Source organism: Myotis myotis, unplaced genomic scaffold (genome assembly GCF_014108235.1).
Source record: "Myotis myotis isolate mMyoMyo1 unplaced genomic scaffold, mMyoMyo1.p scaffold_m19_p_1, whole genome shotgun sequence".
NCBI lineage: Eukaryota > Metazoa > Chordata > Mammalia > Chiroptera > Vespertilionidae > Myotis > Myotis myotis.
Genome location: NW_023416313.1, coordinates 72,853,173 through 72,874,954, shown reverse-complemented (window position 1 = coordinate 72,874,954; position 21,782 = coordinate 72,853,173). Strand labels below are relative to the sequence as shown.

General features: G+C 40.3%; 1 protein-coding gene across 7 annotated transcripts in view; it reads left to right on the top strand.

Annotated features, from left to right (window-relative positions):
* CELF2 (CUGBP Elav-like family member 2) overlaps positions 1-21,782 on the top strand; it is a 559,234-nt gene that overhangs the window by 137,056 nt on the left and 400,396 nt on the right. For 4 of the 7 annotated variants that reach the window (XM_036341344.1, XM_036341358.1, XM_036341273.1 and 1 more), the window contains exon 2: positions 1,543-1,578. In XM_036341344.1, coding sequence (XP_036197237.1) covers positions 1,543-1,578 — 36 coding nt within the window. Of the gene's footprint in view, positions 1-1,542; positions 1,579-21,782 lie in introns of those variants that run through there. The other 3 variants (XM_036341299.1, XM_036341281.1, XM_036341289.1) reach the window with 1 other exon arrangement.

Here is a 21,782-nt window from a genome sequence, read left to right as displayed (position 1 = left end):
ACACAAACAAAAAAAACAGTATGTAAGAAGTCAACATGATATTGAGTCAAAAGAACATGTGTTGAACTCCTGCTTTCAGAGCAAATCCTCAGTCTATGTTGGGGCTGGAGCAGGAAGTAGAATCTGGCAATAGTCCACCACTAGAGAGGGGGCAAAAAAGTGGTGGTAACTCATTAGCCATTTATTTCCCTTTTCTGTCTGTTAGTTTTGAGGACATCTGATGGAATAAACAACAAGAATAGCTATTCATGGATTGGGCAGTTGGGAAAGGTGTTCAGGGATGACGCGAGGATGACCTTCATTGATAATGTTGATAATAAGTCATACACCGAACATTTTGTCAAAAACTTCCAAATAAAGATCTAGAGCTCCATGGAATATGAAAATGGAGTAACACCACCAGATGGTTGTACCTTTTTAATAGAAATCTCATTGGAAAAGTAAAACAAAAATGCTAGACTTTATTGCTTGCAAAGAAGTGTCTGGAGAGTAACCAAAGTTGTATTCTTCCTGTTGAAATCTGAGTTTTATCTTCTTGTTTTGTCTAGAGGTCTCTTGACAAAAGGCATCCCTTAATCATACACACCCAGGCCCCACCAAAGCAGTAAATCACCATCTGTCACTGTGTCACATGATTCACACCAGATTACTGGTTTATTATGAAAGACAGGACTCAGCCAAATGGAAGAGATGCCTAGGACAAGGTATATGGAGTTTCCATGCTCTCTCCAAGCACATCAGCCTCCAAGTTCAACCCAGAAGCCCTTGGAATTACACTTTAAATCCCTCCATCTAAAGTTGAGCCCACCTCCACTTTTAAAATATCTCAACATCAAGCTCTCCTCATCATCACTTCACATTGCTATCAAGAGCACATCTCTGATAGAAGGACAAGATATTGATTAGGAAAAATTCAGTGTTTAAATTTGTGTCTGGTCTAGTGACTTGTCTTTTGTGCCATTTGCATTATCATAAGCATCTGTCTTCAATAATTCCAACTGGTAGGACATTGTAACAAAGACGTGAAAAGCAGTCATTTGCCACTAAAAGAATTGGATTTTGTGCTGTATTTGTTCTTTTATAAACCTCAGATGAGAGCATTAACACAAAGACACAACCTTAAAAAAATATGTTCCTGAATGATTCTTGGAAAGAGAAGACAGATGATTTGTTTAACTGAAAAATATCTAAAAAGATACTTTAGGATCCCCCCCCCTCCCCCCCGCCGCCGTTTCCTTCTATATGTTGTACATTTTTAAATTTTAATATTTTAAACTTAATTAAGTTCTACCACCAGGAAGCAGAGGCAGATATTTTGCATGTGTGTAAAATTTCCTTTGAAAATAACCATTGAAATATTTATGGGAATTAATCAGAAATGTGATTAATCAATATTGAATTCCTGAAGAGCTGCCTATACAGTATCTTTTGCACATATATGGTACTGTTATGCCTTGAAACATTATATTTTGGTTTTATTGAACACGTTTTTAGAATTTAACAAAATAAGCTCTTTATGTGTATCTTCTTTTTTCCCTCTAGAGAGACGACCACAGAGTTAGCTGGAAGCCTACCAAGGTGAGCAGATATGCTGTGCTTATTCTGTGCCTGATCTCTGATGTTCCCATATAGAAGTGCTGTGTGCTCTTAGAGAGGACTTCTTAATTTTATCTCCCTCATATTGGATTTAAAACCTCATATTTCACTATGTAAATGCCAAAAACTGTGTGTGAGTCACATAGAAGTGATATAACCAAGAAGTGATGAAGGTGATGTCCACATATGACTTAGAGAAGTTCTCATTCCTTTAGAATAGATCCTGTACTTGGGGATGTGTAGATGAGCTATATTCTTCACAGGAATCATCAACATGCTTTTTCCTTTATTATATTCATGGAATTGGATTTTTTTCCTTCAGTATATCCATTATTGTTACTGTGTTCAAGGATTTATAGATTTACAAAAGAATCTTAAGCTTCCTCTAAAGCATTTACATCATAGTTTTGATGATAATATAGATATGTTTGTATTTCTTATCATCACTGAATTAAACACTTAGTAATACAGTGGGGCCTTGACTTACGAGTTTAATTCGTTCCGTGATGGAGCTCGTAACTCAAATTACTCATATGTCAAATCAATTGTGAAAGAGTAGACACGTGATGCTGGGCTGATGTTGTGGCGTTCACTGTGACATTCACTGTGCCAACTAGTGGTGGGGTATCTGAAGCTGGCTCGTAACCCGAATTTTAGCTCGCAACTCAAAGCAAAAAATTGGCCGAGAGACGGCTCGTATCTCAAAAAACTCATTAGTCGGGACACTCGTAAGTCAAGGCCCCACTGTATTATCTCACCAGGGAAAGAAATCAATATATAAATGGTCAGTCTACTTTATGTATTTTTTATGTTTTGTCACTGTATGAAATAAGATATGATTAACAGGATGCAAATTATAGAGAGCTCTCTATAAAAAATGATTACCACTATTTATTAGAAGAAAAAAGAAAAAGAAAGGAGTTTCAATTCTTTAAGAGAGATTTTGCTGAGCATTGCATATAGCACCTAGCATCATGCCTTAGCTTTACAGGTGTTCAGTAACCATTTGTGAACAAATGAATAGGGCATAGGGTATTGGGAACTATTAGAAATGGAAAAACAAGAGAATCCTAAGAATAAGAAAAAGAAGTGTGAACAGACTATGATAATGAACAGGGAATAGGAACCGTACATATCGTTACCATCTGTTACAGGAGATAAGCACATTCGGTTGCTTTTTTATGTAAAGAAAATCTTTGCTTATAGGATCATGATTAATATGGCCAAAAAATGGTTTCCTGTGATCCAAATATTTAAATTACTCCATGTCTTAATTCTTTGGATAACGTCCCAAAGAAACATTTCCACTGTATGCTGGTTTGCGGGGTTAAAGCAGATGTGTGCTCTGGTGTATGTATCCCCTGTGTGTGTTTGTCATTGTGCCTTCCCTATGGAGAAGGTCCACTCTGAAGGCTTCAGCATCACATCATTTTCAGAGACAGAGAGTTGTGTATTTGCCCATGCCTGTGGTGAAGAAGTTAATCCCCAAATAAGGGAACAGAGAATGACTTTCAAACTTCTCTAGAATGGCTAAGCAGCGGACCACCCTCAGATGAGACCCACACAGAGCTGGAACATGCAGATACAAATTACTCAGATGTCTGAAAAATCTGGTGTGCACCCTGAATTCTATTAAGCAACAATGCTTATTATTGTGAATACCAAGTGGCATTTCCTATATTCACTGCGAATTATCTCCTTTTGAAGCTAGTTTATTACTCCAGGGAGAGTTCTCTCTTTTCCTGAGTTTGGTGGGAGATATTTTAGTAATGAGCCTATTTTTTTTTTCATGAATTTTTGTTATTCTAATGTTGGATCATGTTGAAAATAAACATGACAATAATCCCATTCAAGCTGCAACTCTCATTCGTGGTAATGGCATAGCAATAAGAGTGTGAGGAATATGTCAGTCAGTTATTTCTCAGTTGGCTTCTAATGGAACCTCAGGTATTCTTTTTACTTTCTCCACAGGCATTTTGGACATATTCATTCACAATTATGACCTTTCCTTACATTAACATAAAATAATACAATTATTTAATGATGAATACTTCTCTTGGCATTTGGAATATTTCTTTTGGTAGCATTTGTTTGTTTGTACACTCTTGTGGAATGCAATCAGTTATTTAGCTTTCAGCCTTTTTTTCCAATTTCTTCAGCCTGTCACTGGGAAAGTGCAAGTGAGCCCTGGAAAACCTTGGTGCTGTTAAGAACAAAGCACCTGTAGTTATTTGGTTTGTTATTTTGTAGTTAATGATTTGTGGAACATGACGCTGGGGGTTTTATCCTTTTAGTCCGAAAGTATGCTTATTATGTGACATTTAAGAAAAACAGAAAATTGCAATCCAGGCAACTGCTAACTGGTGATAGGAGGCTGGGAAGGAAGACAATGGCATTTTATAGCAGTTTTGTGGTTTGGTTTTCATCGGCCTTGACTGTCTTGAAATTTTCCGAAAGGCCATTTACAAATATTGCACAAGGGTGGAGTATTTCAACTTTAATTGCTTTACATAGCCTTAATTTAAAGTAGCTGGCCGCTGGTTGATAATATTCTGTGAAACTGTCCCAATCGTGTGGTGGATCGTGTCCGGTAGTTAAACATCTTTGAAGTTGAAATGAGATACGTGCACAAGGTGTATGAACAGGCTGCAGGTTTGCTTTCCATTACTAATGATAAGCTACAGTGTTTCAGAGTTCTTGCCATTGCTGAAATTAAAGCATAGTCATAATATGTCACCAGGAAAATGACATTATATGAGCAACATGCACTAAGCATTGTACTTACAAATATTAAGACCAATGATCTTGTCGGGATTAAAACAAATATTTAAACTGGCTGCAGATAGTACTCATGCTGTCCTCCTTATCGGGAAGCGTGGCGGAAATGGGATGTATGCTTACATTTCTTAAACTGGGAAAAATATCACTTTCAATCTTACATGTGACTCCTCACTTCTGTTTTGCTGTGGCAAAGAACAATGTAGCCATCAGAACAATTGTTGTTGTGTATTCCCCATTAAAGCATGTTTTTCAAAAAGTTTTTTAATGGTGAGGAGTTTAGTTTTGGTAAATGTGTTTTAATTAAATGATGGTAATATCCCAATTGTTCAAAAGGAATGCAGGCATTAAATTAGTTATTATGAGCTTGGTTTTTAATGTAAATGGTGCCTATACAAAAATACAACTTTATTTTGGATAGCAGAGTAAATATTTAAATAAGGTTTATACTAACAGAGATTTTAATGTGATCTGCAATATTAGTAGCTGTTTTTGAAAAAGAGAGAGCATTTTAATTCCTTGTTAATATAGTCTACTGTTTCTCGACCTAAACTAAACAGTATGGAAAATAAAGTGGCTTAATACACCTTAATAGAAGTAGCTTAAGTATTACAGCAGAGATCCACAAGCTGGTTCTTAAAGCACACCACTGAGAAGTCAGGGTAATTTTTGAAGAATATAAAGTATCAGTAAATGAAGCTTAAAATAATTAAGTGTATAAATCAGATGTCGTCTTTTACTAAATTTTAGCATAAAAAGTGGAGGCAGAGGCCAAAAAGTAAAGTTATGCAGGAAAAACTTAGCCTTTCTTTTCTTGTATTTTAACCTAATAACTTGATCTCTTTTTCTATGCCTTCTTTGAGGGGTCTAAGGAATATAAGTACTCAGTATAAGAAGCAGAACTCCCAATTCCTAGACTACCACTATTTACCATAGGATTACTGTTTGAGACATATTCATATGCATATCTACCAAAAAGCTATGAACTGCCTGCTTTGTGTGTCTATCAGAGACAAAAGTCATTCATTGCATTGCAGTTTCCAAAATGCAGTTTTTGTCTTAAATCATTGAACTTTGTTATCCAAAATTTGAACTGAACAGATTCCATGTAGTGGAAGGGCAAGAGTGAAGTTTCTGATTGACCATATTTCTCAGTCATGGATTTGGCTGGTCAGGTATCAGCCAAAGATAACAAGAAAAGGAGGAGAATCAAAGTAAGTTCTGCTAGTTCAACTCACCACTTATGGCTCTAGAGGGGTTTTAAATTAGATATTCTGTCTCCTGTGGAGGCCTTTAGTAGCTAACATAATCTCATATTTCTCATTGTCCTCAATACGAAGTGATGACTTCTGAAAGACCTTTAGAAATTAGAAGATAAAAATGTTAGTAACCAAAAGCAAAATAAGCAAGTGGGACTACATCAAGCTAAAAAACTGCTTCTCAGCAAAAAAAAAAAAAAAAAAAAAAATCAACAAAAAGGGAACCTAATGAGTGGGAGAAATATTTGCAAATCATATATCTTATATAATAAAAGGGTAATATGCAAATAGACCAAACTGCAAAACAACCGAACAACCAATCAAAACGCAATATGCTAATGATATGCTAAGGCTGCTCAACTGCTCACTATGACAGCACTGACAACCAGGGGGCAGACAGTCAACTGGTCAACCAGTTGCTATGACATGCCCTGACCACAAGGGGGCAGATGCTCCAACCAGTAGGTTAGCTTGCTGCTGGGGTCCAGCTGATCAGGACTGAGCCCTCCCACAGTCCCTCCCCTGCCCAATCAAGCACCGGTGAGGTCCCTCAGCCTGGCCTTCGCCCTCTCACAATCCGGGACCCCTTGGGGGATGTTGGAGAGGTGGTTTCAGCTCAATCCCACAGGCCACTCCCCTTGGGAGGGCACCAGAGGCAGGGCTCATGGCTGGCAAGCGCTGCTGTGGCAGCGCAAGCCTCTCCTAATCGGGACTGATTGGGCGTAAGCCCGCAGCAGGCACAGTGGGGCCGGGATGAGCGGGAGCAGCAGGTAGGAGCTGCAGGCGGCATTGAACTGCAGGTTTTAGTCCAATCCCTGCAGGCCACCCAGAGGGACCCCATCCATGCATGAATTCATGCACTGGGTCTCTAATATATATATATATATAATAAAGGATTAATATCCAAAATATATGAGGAACTTAAACAGCTCCATAGCAAAAAAAGCAAACAATCTGATTAAAAAGTGGGCAGAGGAGCTGAATAGATATTCTTCAAAGAAGACATCCCAGATGGCCAACAGGTACATTAAAAGATGTTCAACATCACAAATCATCAGGGAGATGCAAAGCAAAACCACATGAAATGTCATCTCACACCTCTTAGAATGGCTATCATATAAAAGACAAGAGATAACAAATGTTGGCAAGGATGTGGAGAAAAGGGGACCATTGTGCACTATTGATAGGAATGAATTGGTGCAGCCACTATGGAAAACCGTATGAAAGTTCCTCAAAAATTAAAACTGGAAGTACTATGGGATCCAGCTTCTGGGTATATACCCAAAGAAAATGAAAACAGGTTATGGAAGAGATATATGCACTCCCATGTTCATGGCAGCATTATTCACAATAGCCAAAATATAGAAAAAAATCCTGTCTGTCAGCAGATAAATGGATAAATAAGGTGTGGCAAATATACATACAATGGAGTATTAGCCTTGAGAAAGAAGGAATCCTGCCATTGTGACAACATGGATGGACCTTGAGTGCATTATGCTAAGTGAAATAAGCCGGACAGAGAAAGACAAGTACTGCATGATATAACTTATATGTGGAATCTTAAAAAAAAATAAAAAATAAAATAAAATTGGTAGTTCCAGGCCAATCTCTTACTAATTAATCTAGATCAGATGAACATTTCCTGTCTTCTTTATAACCCCTAATAAAGAACAGTTCCCTCTGGTTCAATATTTACAGAATTTATCATTTATTCATTAATTCGGCAAAGGTGCATGGAGCACTAGCTATATGCTAGAATGCTTGTAGGCTCTGTGGTAGATAACAAACAAAACATCAGCCCTTCCCCTAAATAGTTTGATCTAGTGTCGCAGATACAGACAATCATAGTGCTAGGTGGAACACTTAATGCCCTGAGTAGAAAGACATGTCAGTAAACTAAATGCACTAAGGGATTTCAGCAACAACATGGGCCACTTCTGATTGGAGGAAGCCAGGACAGCATCATGAATCAACATTCTGAGCAGGACTGAGCAGATGGGTCAGGTTTAAATATGTGGCAGAGGAGGGAGCTGTGCACAGAGGGAATGTCATCATTAATGCCTAGGGGGGGGGTATGCAGGGAATGTGTGTAGGGAACAGAAAGTAGTACCATCCTGTTGGATGGAGTGCAGAAGCAGGAAGGAGAGCTTAGGGGATGATTGGATAATGTGAAGGGTTTAGACACCTGTGTGAGGAGCCACTATTCTCTTTGATATTGTTCATCCAGGGAATGTTCTAAGCTGCTCCTTAAGAAGAGTAATCTGGGCAAATCAATAGAATAGATTTGGAGAAAGAAAAAGACTTGAAGTTCTCCATATAGAATTTCATGGCACTCCTGGGCCTTACAATCCTCAGAGCCCCTCTCTCTCCAGATTTACCACTTGGCTAATAATAAAATACAAGCCCTCTGGCTTAAGTGATTGGTTCCCAAACCTTACACCTTACACTCAATTCCCTGCTTCCAGCACCCAACCATCATATTGCATACTGACGCTGAGGCCACAGTCACAGTTGGTAAGATGTGTTCTCTCTTCCACCCTGCCTAAACCCCACCTCCTAAACTTATACAATGCATCCTTCACTCCTGGTCAGTGACTGAATTCTTTCCTACATAAACCTTATTCTAAATATATATATTTCCTTTATTATTTTCTCAGGTTGAATCTATCTAAAAGGCACTGTAGCTATATCAAGCTGGAAAATGCAAATTGAGTTTGTAGCTGTAGTTCAAGAGGTTGGAGAGGGCCTAGTGTTAATTCAGCATCCTGGTACAGTCCCTTTTTCTTCTCTGCCATCCTCAGCATGCTGGGCGTGGTGTGCTTCAAGCTCACAGTATTGTTGCAGCAGCTCCAGCTATCACATGGAGACCTGACCGCATCTAGTGAAGAAAGGCATCTCCTCTCAAGTATCTCTAGTTTAGGGAAGAATTTCCTGCCCATGTCTAAACTCTTAGAGAATGAAAATTGGACTTCTGGTATTTGCAGCCTTTATAATGAAATGTATATTCTGCCATCAAGGAGGAAGGTAGGAATCTTGGTAGGGGGAAATGGCTTGTACATACTTGAGGAATGGTATCTGCCACAGTTCTCTTGTTTCTTTTTCTTCTCAGCCTATTCCAGCCAGACTTCTGACCCTTTGATTCTATTAAACAGGCCTGGTCAAGATCAGTAGCAGCCTTCATCTAGCTAAAATCAAAGGCCATTTATCTGTTCTCTTGTTTGGTTTCTCATTCAAGATAGGGACTTCTTCCTTCTCCATGAAATGCCTCTTTGATTTCTGGGATACCAAACTCCCATTTTCTTCCTCTCTCACTGGCTATCCTTTCTCAAGCTTTCTGCCTGTCCTTCCTCTTCTACTTGACTCTAAATGGTGAGGCAACCAGGTTTCCCTTGCCCACTTCTCTCTTTAATTGTAGAGGGTTATGGAGAGAGATTTCATCTAGTTCCATGGGTTTAAAGATCATCTTATATGGATAGTTTCCATTTTTATATCTCCAGCCCCAACTTCTTCCTTGAGCCTCAAATCTGAATATCCAGCTGTCAATTTAACATCAATACTTAGATATAATATCCTAAACTTGATGTGACCAAAAAAATAACTTTTGGAGGAACCAAGATGGTGGAGTAGGGAGTAGACCTGTGCGTGCTGCCTTCCACAACATCATTGAAACTACCAACTATAAGACAAACAACCACCATTCAGAACCATGGGGAAGTTGGCCCAGTGGAAGCTCTACAACTGGAAGGAAAGAAAGAAGCTCAGTGAGACTGAGTAGGAGCTATAGAGGCGCCAAAAACAGAGGTACACAGTCACGCACCAGGCGGGCTGCAACTGGATGCATGGGTTTTTTTTTTCATTCAGAAGCGTTTACGAACCCTCGAATTCTCTGGGCTTGCTCGGGGCGGGTCTCTGAGGCCCCAGGCCCCACAGGGAGAGGCGGCACAGCCCTGCAGCAGTCGGAGAGTGGGGGAGGCTCTGGTGCAGCTGCTTGCCGGCACTGGGGGATGCGAAGTCCCGGTGTCCTATAGAGGTGAGGAGCCATGGAAACGCCGCCATTGCTGTTTGCCCCGCCCTGGCGGCTTCCTGAGACCCAGCCCTAGTCAATTTACATCCCCATCCAAGCTGTGCCAGGTGCACAAAAAGACCCACCTGTGCTTTTGCAGCCTAACCCAACAAATTTCAGACTTCAACTCCTCACACCCATGGGAGACGCACTCAAGAAGCAGACCCAGGAGAACCAGGATAGCGGCGTAAGGAAGAGACCTGTGCATGCTGCCTCCCACAACAACATCGAGTCTACCAACTGTGGGACAAACAGCTATCATACGGAACCATGGGAAAGCTGGCCCAGTGGAGGCTCTACAACTGGAAGGAAAGAAAGAAGAGCATTGAGACTGAGTAGGATGTGCAGAGGCACCAAGTACAGAGCCCAACTCAGCAGGCTGCAGATTTTGGCTCCTCACATCCGGGAGGGATGCACTCGGGGGGCGGAGTCAGGTTCAGGGCAGGCCAAGGCCTGGCCCAACTGGGCCAGCGATGTGGAACTGCTGTACCAGCAGGCGCACAAGCACGCCCACCAGTTCCAGTCTCGCGTGGGATGCTGGGGGACATCAGATGGGCAGTCTGTGTACTTGGTGGAGGGCGAAGTCCGAGCAGGCGTTCTGGATGTTCAGTTACCAGGAAAGCCTGGAGATTTTGTCTGGTGGGGAGCCTCCCAGCAGGGGACAGAGTGCCAAACTTCGTGTTTCCCTGGTGAGGCTGGGACGGCCCCAGAAAGGTCAAGACTGCACCAGTGAGGTCGATACTGTCCCGATGAGGTCGGGACGGCCCCAGTGAGGTTGAAACAGCCCCGGTGAGGTCAGGATGGCCCCAGTGAGCTTGAAACGGCCCTGGTGAGGTTGAAACGGCCCCAGTGAGGTTGGGACAGCCCCGGTGAGGTTGAAATGGCCCTGGTGAAGTTGGAATGGCCCCAGTGAGGTCGGGACGGCCCCGGTGAGGTTGAGACAGCTCCAGTGGGGCAGGGATAGCCCCAGTGAGGTAGGGATGGCCCCAGTGAGGTCGGAACGGCCCTGATGAGGTCGGGATGGCCTCGGTGAGGTCAAGACGGCTCTGGTGAGGACGAAACAGCCCCAGTGGGACTGGAACGGCTCCAGTGAGATTGGGACAGATAATGGGGACCAGTATAGACTGATGAACAGGGGTAGATGCAGAGGCAGAGCAGCATTGAACAGACTGTCAAACTACAGTGGGAAGCCTGGGGAGGGTTTGGGGAGGGGGGGGGGTTAAGAGATCAACCAAAGGACTTATATGTATGCATATAAGAATAACCAATGGACACAAGACACTAGGGGGTAGGGGCCGGGAGAATGTCAAGGGGGGGGGGGGATAACATTTGGATCCTAGCCATACCCTCATTACCACCATGCACCCAACTGCTCAAATGAGAAACCTAGAGTTACTTATATTGCCTTTCTTTTTCTCACACTTAGCAGACCATCCATCAGCAAAGCCTTTGGCTGAACCTCCAAAATCTATCTCTAATTTTTCTACTTTCCCCATCTCTCTCTAATCCATTGGTTCTCAACCTGTGTGTTGTGACCCCCAAAGGGGTCGCCTAAGACCATCGGAAAACACATATATAATTACATATTGTTTTGTGATTAATCACTATGCTTTAATTATGTTCAATTTGTAATAATGAAAATACATCCTGCATATCAGATATTTACATTACAATTCATAACAGTAGCAAAATTACAGTTATGAAGTAGCAACGAAAATAATTTTATGATTGGGGGTCACCACAACATGAGGAACTGCATTAAAGGGTCGCGGCATTAGGAAGGCTGAGAACCACTGCTCTAATCCATCATAAAGCCCCACTGTAACTATTATAATCTCCCCCAAAGGCATTGTGGGTTAGAGCTTTAACATACGAATTTTGTGGAGGGAGGTTCACGCAAACATTCAGTCCATAACAGGGAAAGAGAGAGGGAGCTTTGAAGAAACTTTCTCCCACAGAGCCAGTGGTAGACCAGATATATGATTTCTGCCTTCTATCACCCTTCCCACTCTACTCACTGCTTTACATTCTTGGCACCCAAAAAAACCCCTCAACTTATTGGCTGAAAGCAATTAACCTAAATTTGTTACCAAGCTCTTTGGCTCCACTGGTGTTGAGTGTATATTGGTATAAAGGTTAAGGCATTGGGCTGTGGGCTCAGACACACTTGAATCTTGTGTCTGCCACTTCTTAGTCATGTGACTGTGAGCCAGTTAGTTAATATCTCTGTCTCCATGTTTCATTTGTGAATTTGGAAAAATTGTGATGCCCATCTTATAGTGCCACAATGAGAAGATAATCTATATAAAATATTTAGCTCAGAGCCTGGCAAACAATAAGAAAATTAATACAAGGTAGCTATTATAGTGGTTCATTCAAAGATAGCTTTATGCTACTTATTTTTATTAATACTTGGGTAGTGTCTATGTCCAAGACAAGACACCTGATTGCATTATAAGAAACAGCCTAGTGAATTGGTTCCACACATATGCCCTGGAGCCTAATTCCAGCGTGTTCACATCCCAGTTTGGCCACTTAACTAGTTCTGTGACCTTCGTAAGTTTTTATCCTCTCTGTGCCTTGTTTTCTTCACCTATAAAATGAGGGGTAATACAGGCCCAAAAGTTCTGAGAATGAAATGAGATGATACATGTAAACTATTCAAAACAGTGCTTACTTTGTTATTCTAGTATTAGAAATTTGAGTTGTATACTAATTGAAATTTGAGATGGGCAATGAGGAGTATCAAGCCATAGGCTATATGAAACTCTAATTCAGATATTAATTATTCGGTGGCTACATTTTTGCTTTGCTATGAATGATTATTGATTTAGAACAAACATACCCAAACATTAAATATAAAATTCCCTTGACCTTGTTGTAATACATGAAAATGACAATTACCCAAAGAAAGTATGTATGCAAATATTTCCCATCTATCATAGCCAGTTCTATCAGGAACATGATTTTCATTAATTCTCCAAATTACCTAAATCAAAACATTTCATTCTTTATAGATGTATATGAGTCCATAGTGACTGAATTAAATTGCGTTGTTTTGTAATATAGTGTTCTGATGTGTAACAGACTATTAAAGGAACGATCTTTACAAGGAAAACTTTAGAATATTGTTAAGTTACTCACTGTGTGACCTATTTAAACTGCTCAGATTCTTCTTGTTGTAGACTGCATAATTAAATTTTAAATGGAACATGATAAAGAAATTATACTGGTGATCTCTAGAGATTTTGATACCCTGTTTTGCTCTTTATAAGAGTATAGCAAAGGCATACTTTAAAATTTAATAAAGGCCTGCCCTAATTTTTTTTTTTCGTTTAGATTTTTCTCATTGGCTCAGTAATCCAAAGCTATGCTGTATTATCCACAAGTGCTACCTGAAATAAATAATCAAAATAAATATTCTACAAAGCACATCTATCCCAATTTTGAGAATTTCATTATTTGTGCGTAAGAGCATTTGTAGAGCAGTTAGACTCCTTTAAGATAAAACCTGCCATATCCTGAATGTGTTACTGTATAGAATTGGAGCTTTATTCATTGTTTGTGGAAGTATTCATATCTTCAGAGTTTCTAGAGCAAGGGGATAGAAGATGGTTTTCATGGAAGATGTAATTTTGGAATTAGAATTTCTTGTTTGCTATGTAAAAGTTGCACCTCTTGAGAGGATGCAAGGGAGCACATACACACACACACCCACACACACACACACACACAAGTTGTGTGTACAACTTGCAGAAAGCAGAACCAATAGCAGAATAAGGAGAATTCATGGCTTGAGCATTCTAACAGCCATTACAACCTCTTGGGTAATAATTTTGGGTCATATAACTTCCTGTCATTCTTTTTCCTTTGTATTTAAAGGGGCCCTGCCATGATAAAATTCTGTTACATACAGCTATTTTATATTTACTTAATACCACTTTGTTGTATGAAAGCTTCTCTGGCCTCCTCAAAGGGATTCCGCTTTTGCTGTCCACTGAGCTTTGACAGCACCAGGTGGGAGAGCTCCTCTTCCTGTTCAGGGTTGGTTTGCTTTCTGCATTTGCCTCCATGGGTGTTTGGAATTGTCAAGCTACCAAGAGCATGTAAATTAATAGCATTCATTCTCATTTATGCGTACTTAACTTTATACCTTGTAAACCTTTCTTTTCAGATTAGGTTTTGTAAATGTTTCTATTATGTATTTCCCTTTTCCCTCTTTCTGGCACATGTACAGCTTTCCTTTTGGGCCCAAACCACTCAAGCATCCTATGTTGTTTTCATTTTTCAAATAAGCAACATTAAACTCACATAGCACTTTATAAAACCAAACTGAAGCAGTGACACAGCCAACAGAGAAAATAAATTCACCATTTAGCCTGACTATTCATCCTTAGCCCTCTACTTGTATGGGTTCATCCCTATTCATCCCGAACCTACTAGATATAACTTTAAGGAGTATTCCTGAGCTATATAAAGGATTATAAAGAGCAATCTAGATTGGGAGCATTGTTATCCAGTGAATAAGTAGAAATTCTGTTTACTACCACAATACAGCATTTGAGACCCTCTCTCACCAGAATCAGACCTGTGGCTCTCAGGCTGGTATCTAGAAGTGTGTTACCTGGGGCTTACAATTCATTATAATGTATAGAGCTCTTCTTCCAAAGTAAAAGGAAATCATTCCCAAATTATACTTTTATTGAAATAGGTTTCTACGACTGGCTCACAACTAATTTAAATACTTATTGAATAATGAAGATGTATATGGACATAATAAATAATGAAACCTCAAAATAAATCTGTGGATATTAATGATATCATTATTACTAGTTGCATCTTTGAGAACCTATATGAACAAGGGAATATATGGAAGATACAAGGTACAATGATCCCTGTATTTAAGAACCAAAGATTCTAAAAGTAGAGATCTGATTTATAGTAAGAGAAAGTATGTTAGTCCTTGGATCCCAGTGGAAGCACAGAGTCTGTCACATGATAAGGTGAAAACATTTTTATTGAGTACATTAAGGACCGTATAAATTGAGTAAATATTTAAGTTCACAGGAGAGAGAGAGAACATATTTTGTATGGCAATTAGAAAAATATTACAATGGAAGGTATAGATCTCCTGGGAAAAGAAATAGCAGTAACAAAGCAAAGAGCAAGGACTATGGAGTGTCCAGAAGTGGAGATTCAGCCAGCTGGTTTCAACCAGATGATTTGTTGAGAGAATAATGAAATATGAAATTAATGAAGTCTATAGAAGCCAGCTTGTAAGCTTTAAAATGATAGAATAGCTTTGCTGTTGTTTTGCTTTGTTTTCTTCTAAGGAGGCCATTAGAGGCATTGAATATATTATCCAGAGGGTGTGTTGGCAAGGTTAATCAGATGGTGTCCTGCAGAATGCATTGCAATGGGAAGAGTTCCACCAGCCCAGAAACTCCCTGAGGACTAGGACCAAGTCCGTTTTGCTCACTTTTTTATCCTAAATACCTAGCACAGAGCCTACAGCACAGAGTAGATGCTCAAATATTGGCCAAATGAATTAATGAGTAACTGGGAGATAAGGATTTTTCTAACTAGTCCAAATTAGGATAATGAATACATGAAGTAAACTGGTCACTGTAGAAAAAAAAAAGGCACTGGTTGATTACAGAAAATGGTGGGAAAACAAATCAATAAAACTTAGGTGATGAAGGAGAAAGCCAGTCCAAATGCTGGTCATGTTTCCAGTTTGGGAATCCTATATAATAAAAGCCTAAATGCTTAGTGTCTGGTCATCCAGTTGTCTGTTCAACCAATCAAATCATAATATGCTAATGATATGCTATGGCCACTTAACTGCTTACTGTGACGTGCACTGACCACCAAGGGGAAAATGCTCCGACCAGTTGTTTAGCTTGCTGCCAGCGTCCGGGCCAATCGGGACTGAGTGAGATGGGCTGGACACGCCCTGGAGCCCTCCCGCAGTCCTCCCTGGCCCTCTTGCAATCCAGGACCACTGGGGGGATGTTGGAGAGCCGGTTTCAGCCCGATCCCACAGGCCAGGCCAACGGACCCCACTGTTGCACGAATTCATGCATTGGGCCTCTAGTGTCATAATAATTCCACCACAAATCATGGAGGTCTGCCAGAAGAGCTTACTGGGAAATATGAGCCTAGAAAGCGGGTTGTTTTATATTGAATTAGAGGCAAAGGCCAGATATCTAGATGAACATTTCTGGTGGAGGTGAGGGGCACTGTGGACATGGAACTGAAGGTTTGAGAGTCTGGGAATAAAGCATCTTGGAAGTAGTTTGCATGGAAGTTTTGTTGAAGACATTTTGTCCACAAAAATGGGTTTTGAAGTTGTCTTTTATGGTGGTATCCTTTGCCAAATTCGGCAAGATGCAAATTTGGAAGGGAATTCTTGAGGACAAATAATGTTGAAGCAGTAATGAATGCAACACTCAAATGGCCTCTAATTCATTCTGGCAATTTCTCAGGAGAATAAAAAAAGGAGTTCTCTGGGGTGACTTACTTCCCCCTTTAAATGCCCTCCTCAGTTGCCATCTTGTGCCTGACTTTCACTATGAAAATTTGTACATGACCCTGATAGCAGAGTTCTGCTGGCAACAGAATTGTGTTTGCTGCCTGCTCTCATTTGGCCTTTCTCATATTGGCCTGGTGCTTCTTGGCTAATCCATCATGTCTGAAGTTTCATGTCTTCTGGGTTTTTGCCCAAAGCTTTGGCAGCTGACAGCATTCAGTTGAGAAAGTCCTATCCAAGTTCAACTTCCATGATGCAAGAGTCTCCCTTTAATACCAGGGTAAATTGAAACCCACGTTGAATGCAACATTTTAGCTCTTCAGTTTGTAGGCTAGTTCCAGTATTGCTTAAATATTATAAATGAAAGAGCAGAGGTTATTTGGGGGATGATTTGGAACAATTTTCTGTGTAACAGTTAAGGAAAAATAGGTCATGAAGCAGTACCTGGTAGCTTGTATAGCATTAGCTTAGGGGTGGTGGAGCCATGAATATTTTAGATTTTGTTGACAATCATACAGGGATGCTTGTAAGGGTGAAAAGGTTATATTCCTGTTTCTAGATAGAATAAGGGACAATACTACTTTAGAATTAGAAAACGAGACCCTGTAAAAGGAACTGAGGCCTGGAGAACAAGATGACGTCACGGTGGTTGTCTTGAACTCTCATAAGCAGCAACTCTGCAAAGATTTCTCATACGCTTCACTCCTCCCTTCCTCTTATTCTCTCATGGGAATCTCTCCCTTCTCTGATATGCATGTACATTGCAGCTGATATTTGTAAAGTAGAAAGAAGCAATAAAATCATTAGAAGGAACAAAGGTAAAGAAGTGGTTACTTTCACTCAATAAAAAACATAATGTAATAAATAATTTTTAAATAAGTAAATGCTTTTCCTAAAAAAAAAAGAAAGAAAGAAAGAAAGAAAGAAATGGTTCCTCTCAGAGGAGTAATAATTACATTTTAACATAAAAGTTGTCCAAGAGCACAATGTAATCTGCATGAGAATTGTGCAAATATCCTTATGTGAATGTTCGACCCCCCATATACGCCCAGATTTCTTTTTCGTATGTTGAACTTTAGAGCTAGATGGAACTTACATTGTATCATCACGTTTTACAGATGATTAGACTGAGCATGACAGACTCAAAAGCAAGTCCTCAAACTACACAATTTGCTCTTGCTAGACAAGCTGATATTTGCTTGGTGTAGGTGGAGTCCAGTTATTATTTCAGGGCCTATTTTGAGGCCATAGAACCAGAAACCCTTTTAGCTACTTTCTGGTTGTCTGCACCTCCCCACCCCCTCCTTCTTTGGTAACTTCTGTCCTCCTTCCACACCTGCCCCCAGGGACAAAAACCTAATTTCCAGTATTCACACCAGAGCTTTGTTCTTGCTAAATGAAAGCAAAGTGCTGAAACAAGTGCGGATGTTAGATATATGATGGTGTATACAATAGTGTTTCTCAAATCTTAATGTGCATGTAAGTGGCCAGAGAATTTTGTTAAAATGAATGTTCTGATTCAGTTGGTCTGGGGTGTCACCCAAAATTCTCCATTTCTAGCAGCTCCCATAGGAGATCTGAGAATTCTGGTCTCTGGGCCACCCTATGAGCAAGAAAGGGACTGGGAAACCACCCGTCACATCTTGTTCAAAAGATGTAATAGTCGCTTTCCAAGTTCTACATCCATACCGTTAGGAATAGGATGCTTTTATTTATATTATTTTTATTTATATTATTCTACCTTATATCTTTGTTTGGATTGTTATTATTTACTTTTTCAGAAAATGTTACAAAGCATTTTGGAAACTGCCACTGCAGGAGTAATTTCTTTTCAAACTCTGAGTTATTGTAAACTTGCTGTAGACATCTGTGGATTGAAAAGAACTATATAAAGGCAATATTATGTTATTGAGTTGGTACAAGTTTAGAATACAGTATCAATCAAGGTTTGACTTCCAATTCTGATTTTATGATGAGTAGCTATCATTGAAGCAGAGACCACAATTTGGCTATTAGGAAGCTTTATTTTACATATATGAAGTCTTATTTGTGTCAAGTAATTTAGTTCCCAGGTGTCCTCATTCTGTATCTGTGACTGTAGACAGACAGTATATGTCTAGGTAGTATGACAGTATGAATATGTGTGTGTGTGTGTGTATATATATATATATATATATATATATATATATAAGAATATATACTATTATATAAGTATATATTAATGCACATGTATTATACATATATATGCATATTCAGGAATCAGCTTCAAAACTAAAGTCAGTTCACAGGCTATATAGCTGATTTGTGGAAACTGATATTTATGGACTACACAGATGTTAAAATTATCTTTGTTTTATTTATTCTGTAGGAACTGAAAAGTGTTATAGAAGCAATTTTACTTCTCTCCTTTCACCTCTATTTCCATTTATCTCATCCTATCCCTTCTACTAAAGTAAACTGGGGTGTCTTGTTACAGCAATCTAATTTGGGATGACTCGAGAGATAGGAAGAGAGACAGGTAACATTGAATATTCAGAATTCAGTAATGAAAAATAATCACTTTAGTGAAAGGCCAGCTGTTCTTTGTTTTCTAATAGGCATGTGATATTGATGAAAAATAGTGTTCAAGTAAACTTTACCAAGTAGAACTCATTTGATTCAGGGTATTATATTATTTTGCAGAATAGGAAATATTATTTAGGTTTAACAAAAAGCTAAACAGTACAGCCAATTCAAAGACCCAAATAACAAAGGATTATCTTTACATTTAGAGAATGAAAAATGCTGGGGCGTGATATTTACTAGTAAGACATTGCATCATAATTCTTTCAGAAAAATATGCTGTGTTTTCTACATTTTTCAAATTTCATTTGAATTAATGCTTTATGGATGTTTGTTACTCTTAGGGGTATGTTAAAATGTCATTGCAAACAGGTCAGGCAACTTAGGTTTAGATGATTCTGGATTTAAATCCTCACATGCTTCTATTTTCTTAGTTGGAAAAAAAAATGGAGTTTTGTGACAATTTGGAGTTACTTTCCTATATCTCCCCAATGAGTTTGCAAATTCAAGGAGCTTCCCCAAAAGCAGACTCTGAGACAAGGATTGAGTCCAAGGACATGAGGGAGTGAGGAAGTGAGGCAGGGAGGGAGGGCAGCTAGGAAGCATACATTCATGAGTAGGTTACTGCCTGGCAACAGGGACTGGAGCCACTGGGACCCTGCTCCACTGAGGGACAATAGTTTTGATAATGCCTTATCCTTCAGTGGTTGACATCGCTCCAGGTGTGCTCGTTCTCGGGCAGTCTGTCTTCTCATGCTCAGGCCAGTCACTCCCAGGGCCAGAGAAAGCCCTCTCTAAAAGGCCGAAAGAGGCACGAACTCAGAGACTTTTAGGGAAGGATCTTCAGTTGACCTTCAGGGCAAATTCAGGGCATAAAAGCAGGGCGTTGATAGTATCTATTTTATCAGTGTGATCACATTGTATTCCCAGCAACTGGTATAGCGCCTGGTACCTAGCAGATGCTTAGTTAGTATTTATTTGGTGAATGAAGGAAAGAAGGATGGGAGAGAAGAAGGGAGAAAAAATGCAGGATTCCAACAGAATTGGAAAAGCCAGCATTGGCCTCCTGTCAGCCAACAACTGTGTTAACCTCATAACTTAGTCAGGGTGGTCTTTTGTTCCCTTTTCTGGGGCCTGAGTGATATTCTACAAATCACCCCAGAGGAGGAAGGGGGACTGAGAAAGAAGCATCAAGTTTATAGAGTTTGACACTATCAAAGAGTTAATAAGTTAGAAATATGTGTTCCTTGCCAGAAATATGATCAGAAAGAGCTTGCCAATGATTAGTTTCCTTTTTCCTGAAAGAGTAGAGTAATGTGCGACAGGGCCAACCTGGACCCAAAATACTGAAGTGTTTTCATGCCTAATGCTGTCTGTCTCCCTCAGCCTCCCGTGGCCCGGGCACTGGGTGGCAGACCAGTCACAGAGTGAGTGGGAATTCATCCACAAACCCTTGCTTTCTTTAGCAGGACTCCTAGCTCCTCCTGACAATTTCCTCATACTGATTTATTGATTTAATTTTTTGTTGGCAATAGTGGTGGTTATAAAGTAAATTTACCCCAGAAAAAAGGGATTTGGGGAATTCATTAAGGCTAACACTGCACTTGGATGCTAGACTCACTTTCCATCTGCCCAAAACAGCTACATAAAAGAAGCAAGTGACACCAAGCTAGTGACAATGAGCTGTTTCCTCCTTTTATTCTGTTGGGAAGGTGAGAATAGAAGGATATGAGTGTTATTTTCCTCTTAATTGCTAACCTTGGAAATCAAAAGCCAAATGACCCTCACAAACACCATTTTTTTGTCATCATGTTTGAATTTCAGCCATGTGTTTCTCTTTTTTCAATTCGATTTAGGACTAAAAAGACAAATTGTCTTGGATATATGTTTCCCTACTCTTGACCCTGCTTTTATGTAACAAATTAGCCCAAAACTTAGCAGCTTAAAACAACAAACATTTGTTATCTCATTTTCTCTGGTTCAGGAATCTGGGTATGGCTTTGCTGAGGGCTTATTCTCCCAGGTCTTTCACAAAGCTACAATCAAGGATTAGGCTGGGACTGCAATCTCATTTGAAAACTCAACTGGGGAAAGATCCCTTTCCAACTCATACACATGATTGCTGGAAGGATTTAGTTTCTACCAACTATTGGACTGAGAGCCTCAGTTTCTGGTTTTCTGTGGACCAGGGCCTCCCCTACTTCCTTGCCATGTAGGCTCCTTCACAAGGAAGCTGGCTTTCATTGTAGCAAACAAGTAAGATGGCAGTCACAGTCTTTTTTAAACCTGATGTCCTAAGTGACATACATTAACTATTACTGTGTTCTCTTTGTCCTAAATGAGCCACAAGGTCCAACCCATACTCAGAGAAAGGCTAATACAAGGAAATGAGTAGGAGGTGTGAGGATCATTGAGGGTCATTACAGAGGCTGCTTATATAGGTACTAGAGGCCCAATGCACAGATTCATGCACCAGTGGGGTCCCTAGGCCTGGCCTGGGCCCTCTCACAATCCAGGACCCCTCAGGAGATGTTGGACTGCTGGTTTCGGCCCGATCCCCACAAGCCAGGCTGAGGGACCCCACCAGTGCACAAATCGTGCACTGGGCCTCTAGTATGTATATAAGATCTTTGGTTAATCTCTTCCCACCCTACCCCCTTTCCTCTGAGAATCATCAGTCTATTCCATGTTTCCATGCCTGTGCATTGAGCATCTGCCCCCTGGTGGTCAGTGTGCATCATAGCTACCCATCAAATGGTAGGCTTTTATATATATACTAGAGGCCCGGTGTACAAAAATTTGTGCACTCGGGGGGGAAGGGGGTGTCCCTCAGCCCAGTCTGTGCCCTCTCATAGTCTGGGACCCCTCAGGAGATAACGCCCTGCTGGCTTAGGCCTGCTCCCGGGTAGCAGAGGGCAGGCCCAATCCCTAGGTGCAGCCCCTGGTCAGGCTCAGAGCAGGGCCGATTGGGGAGTTGGGGCACCCCCCCCCC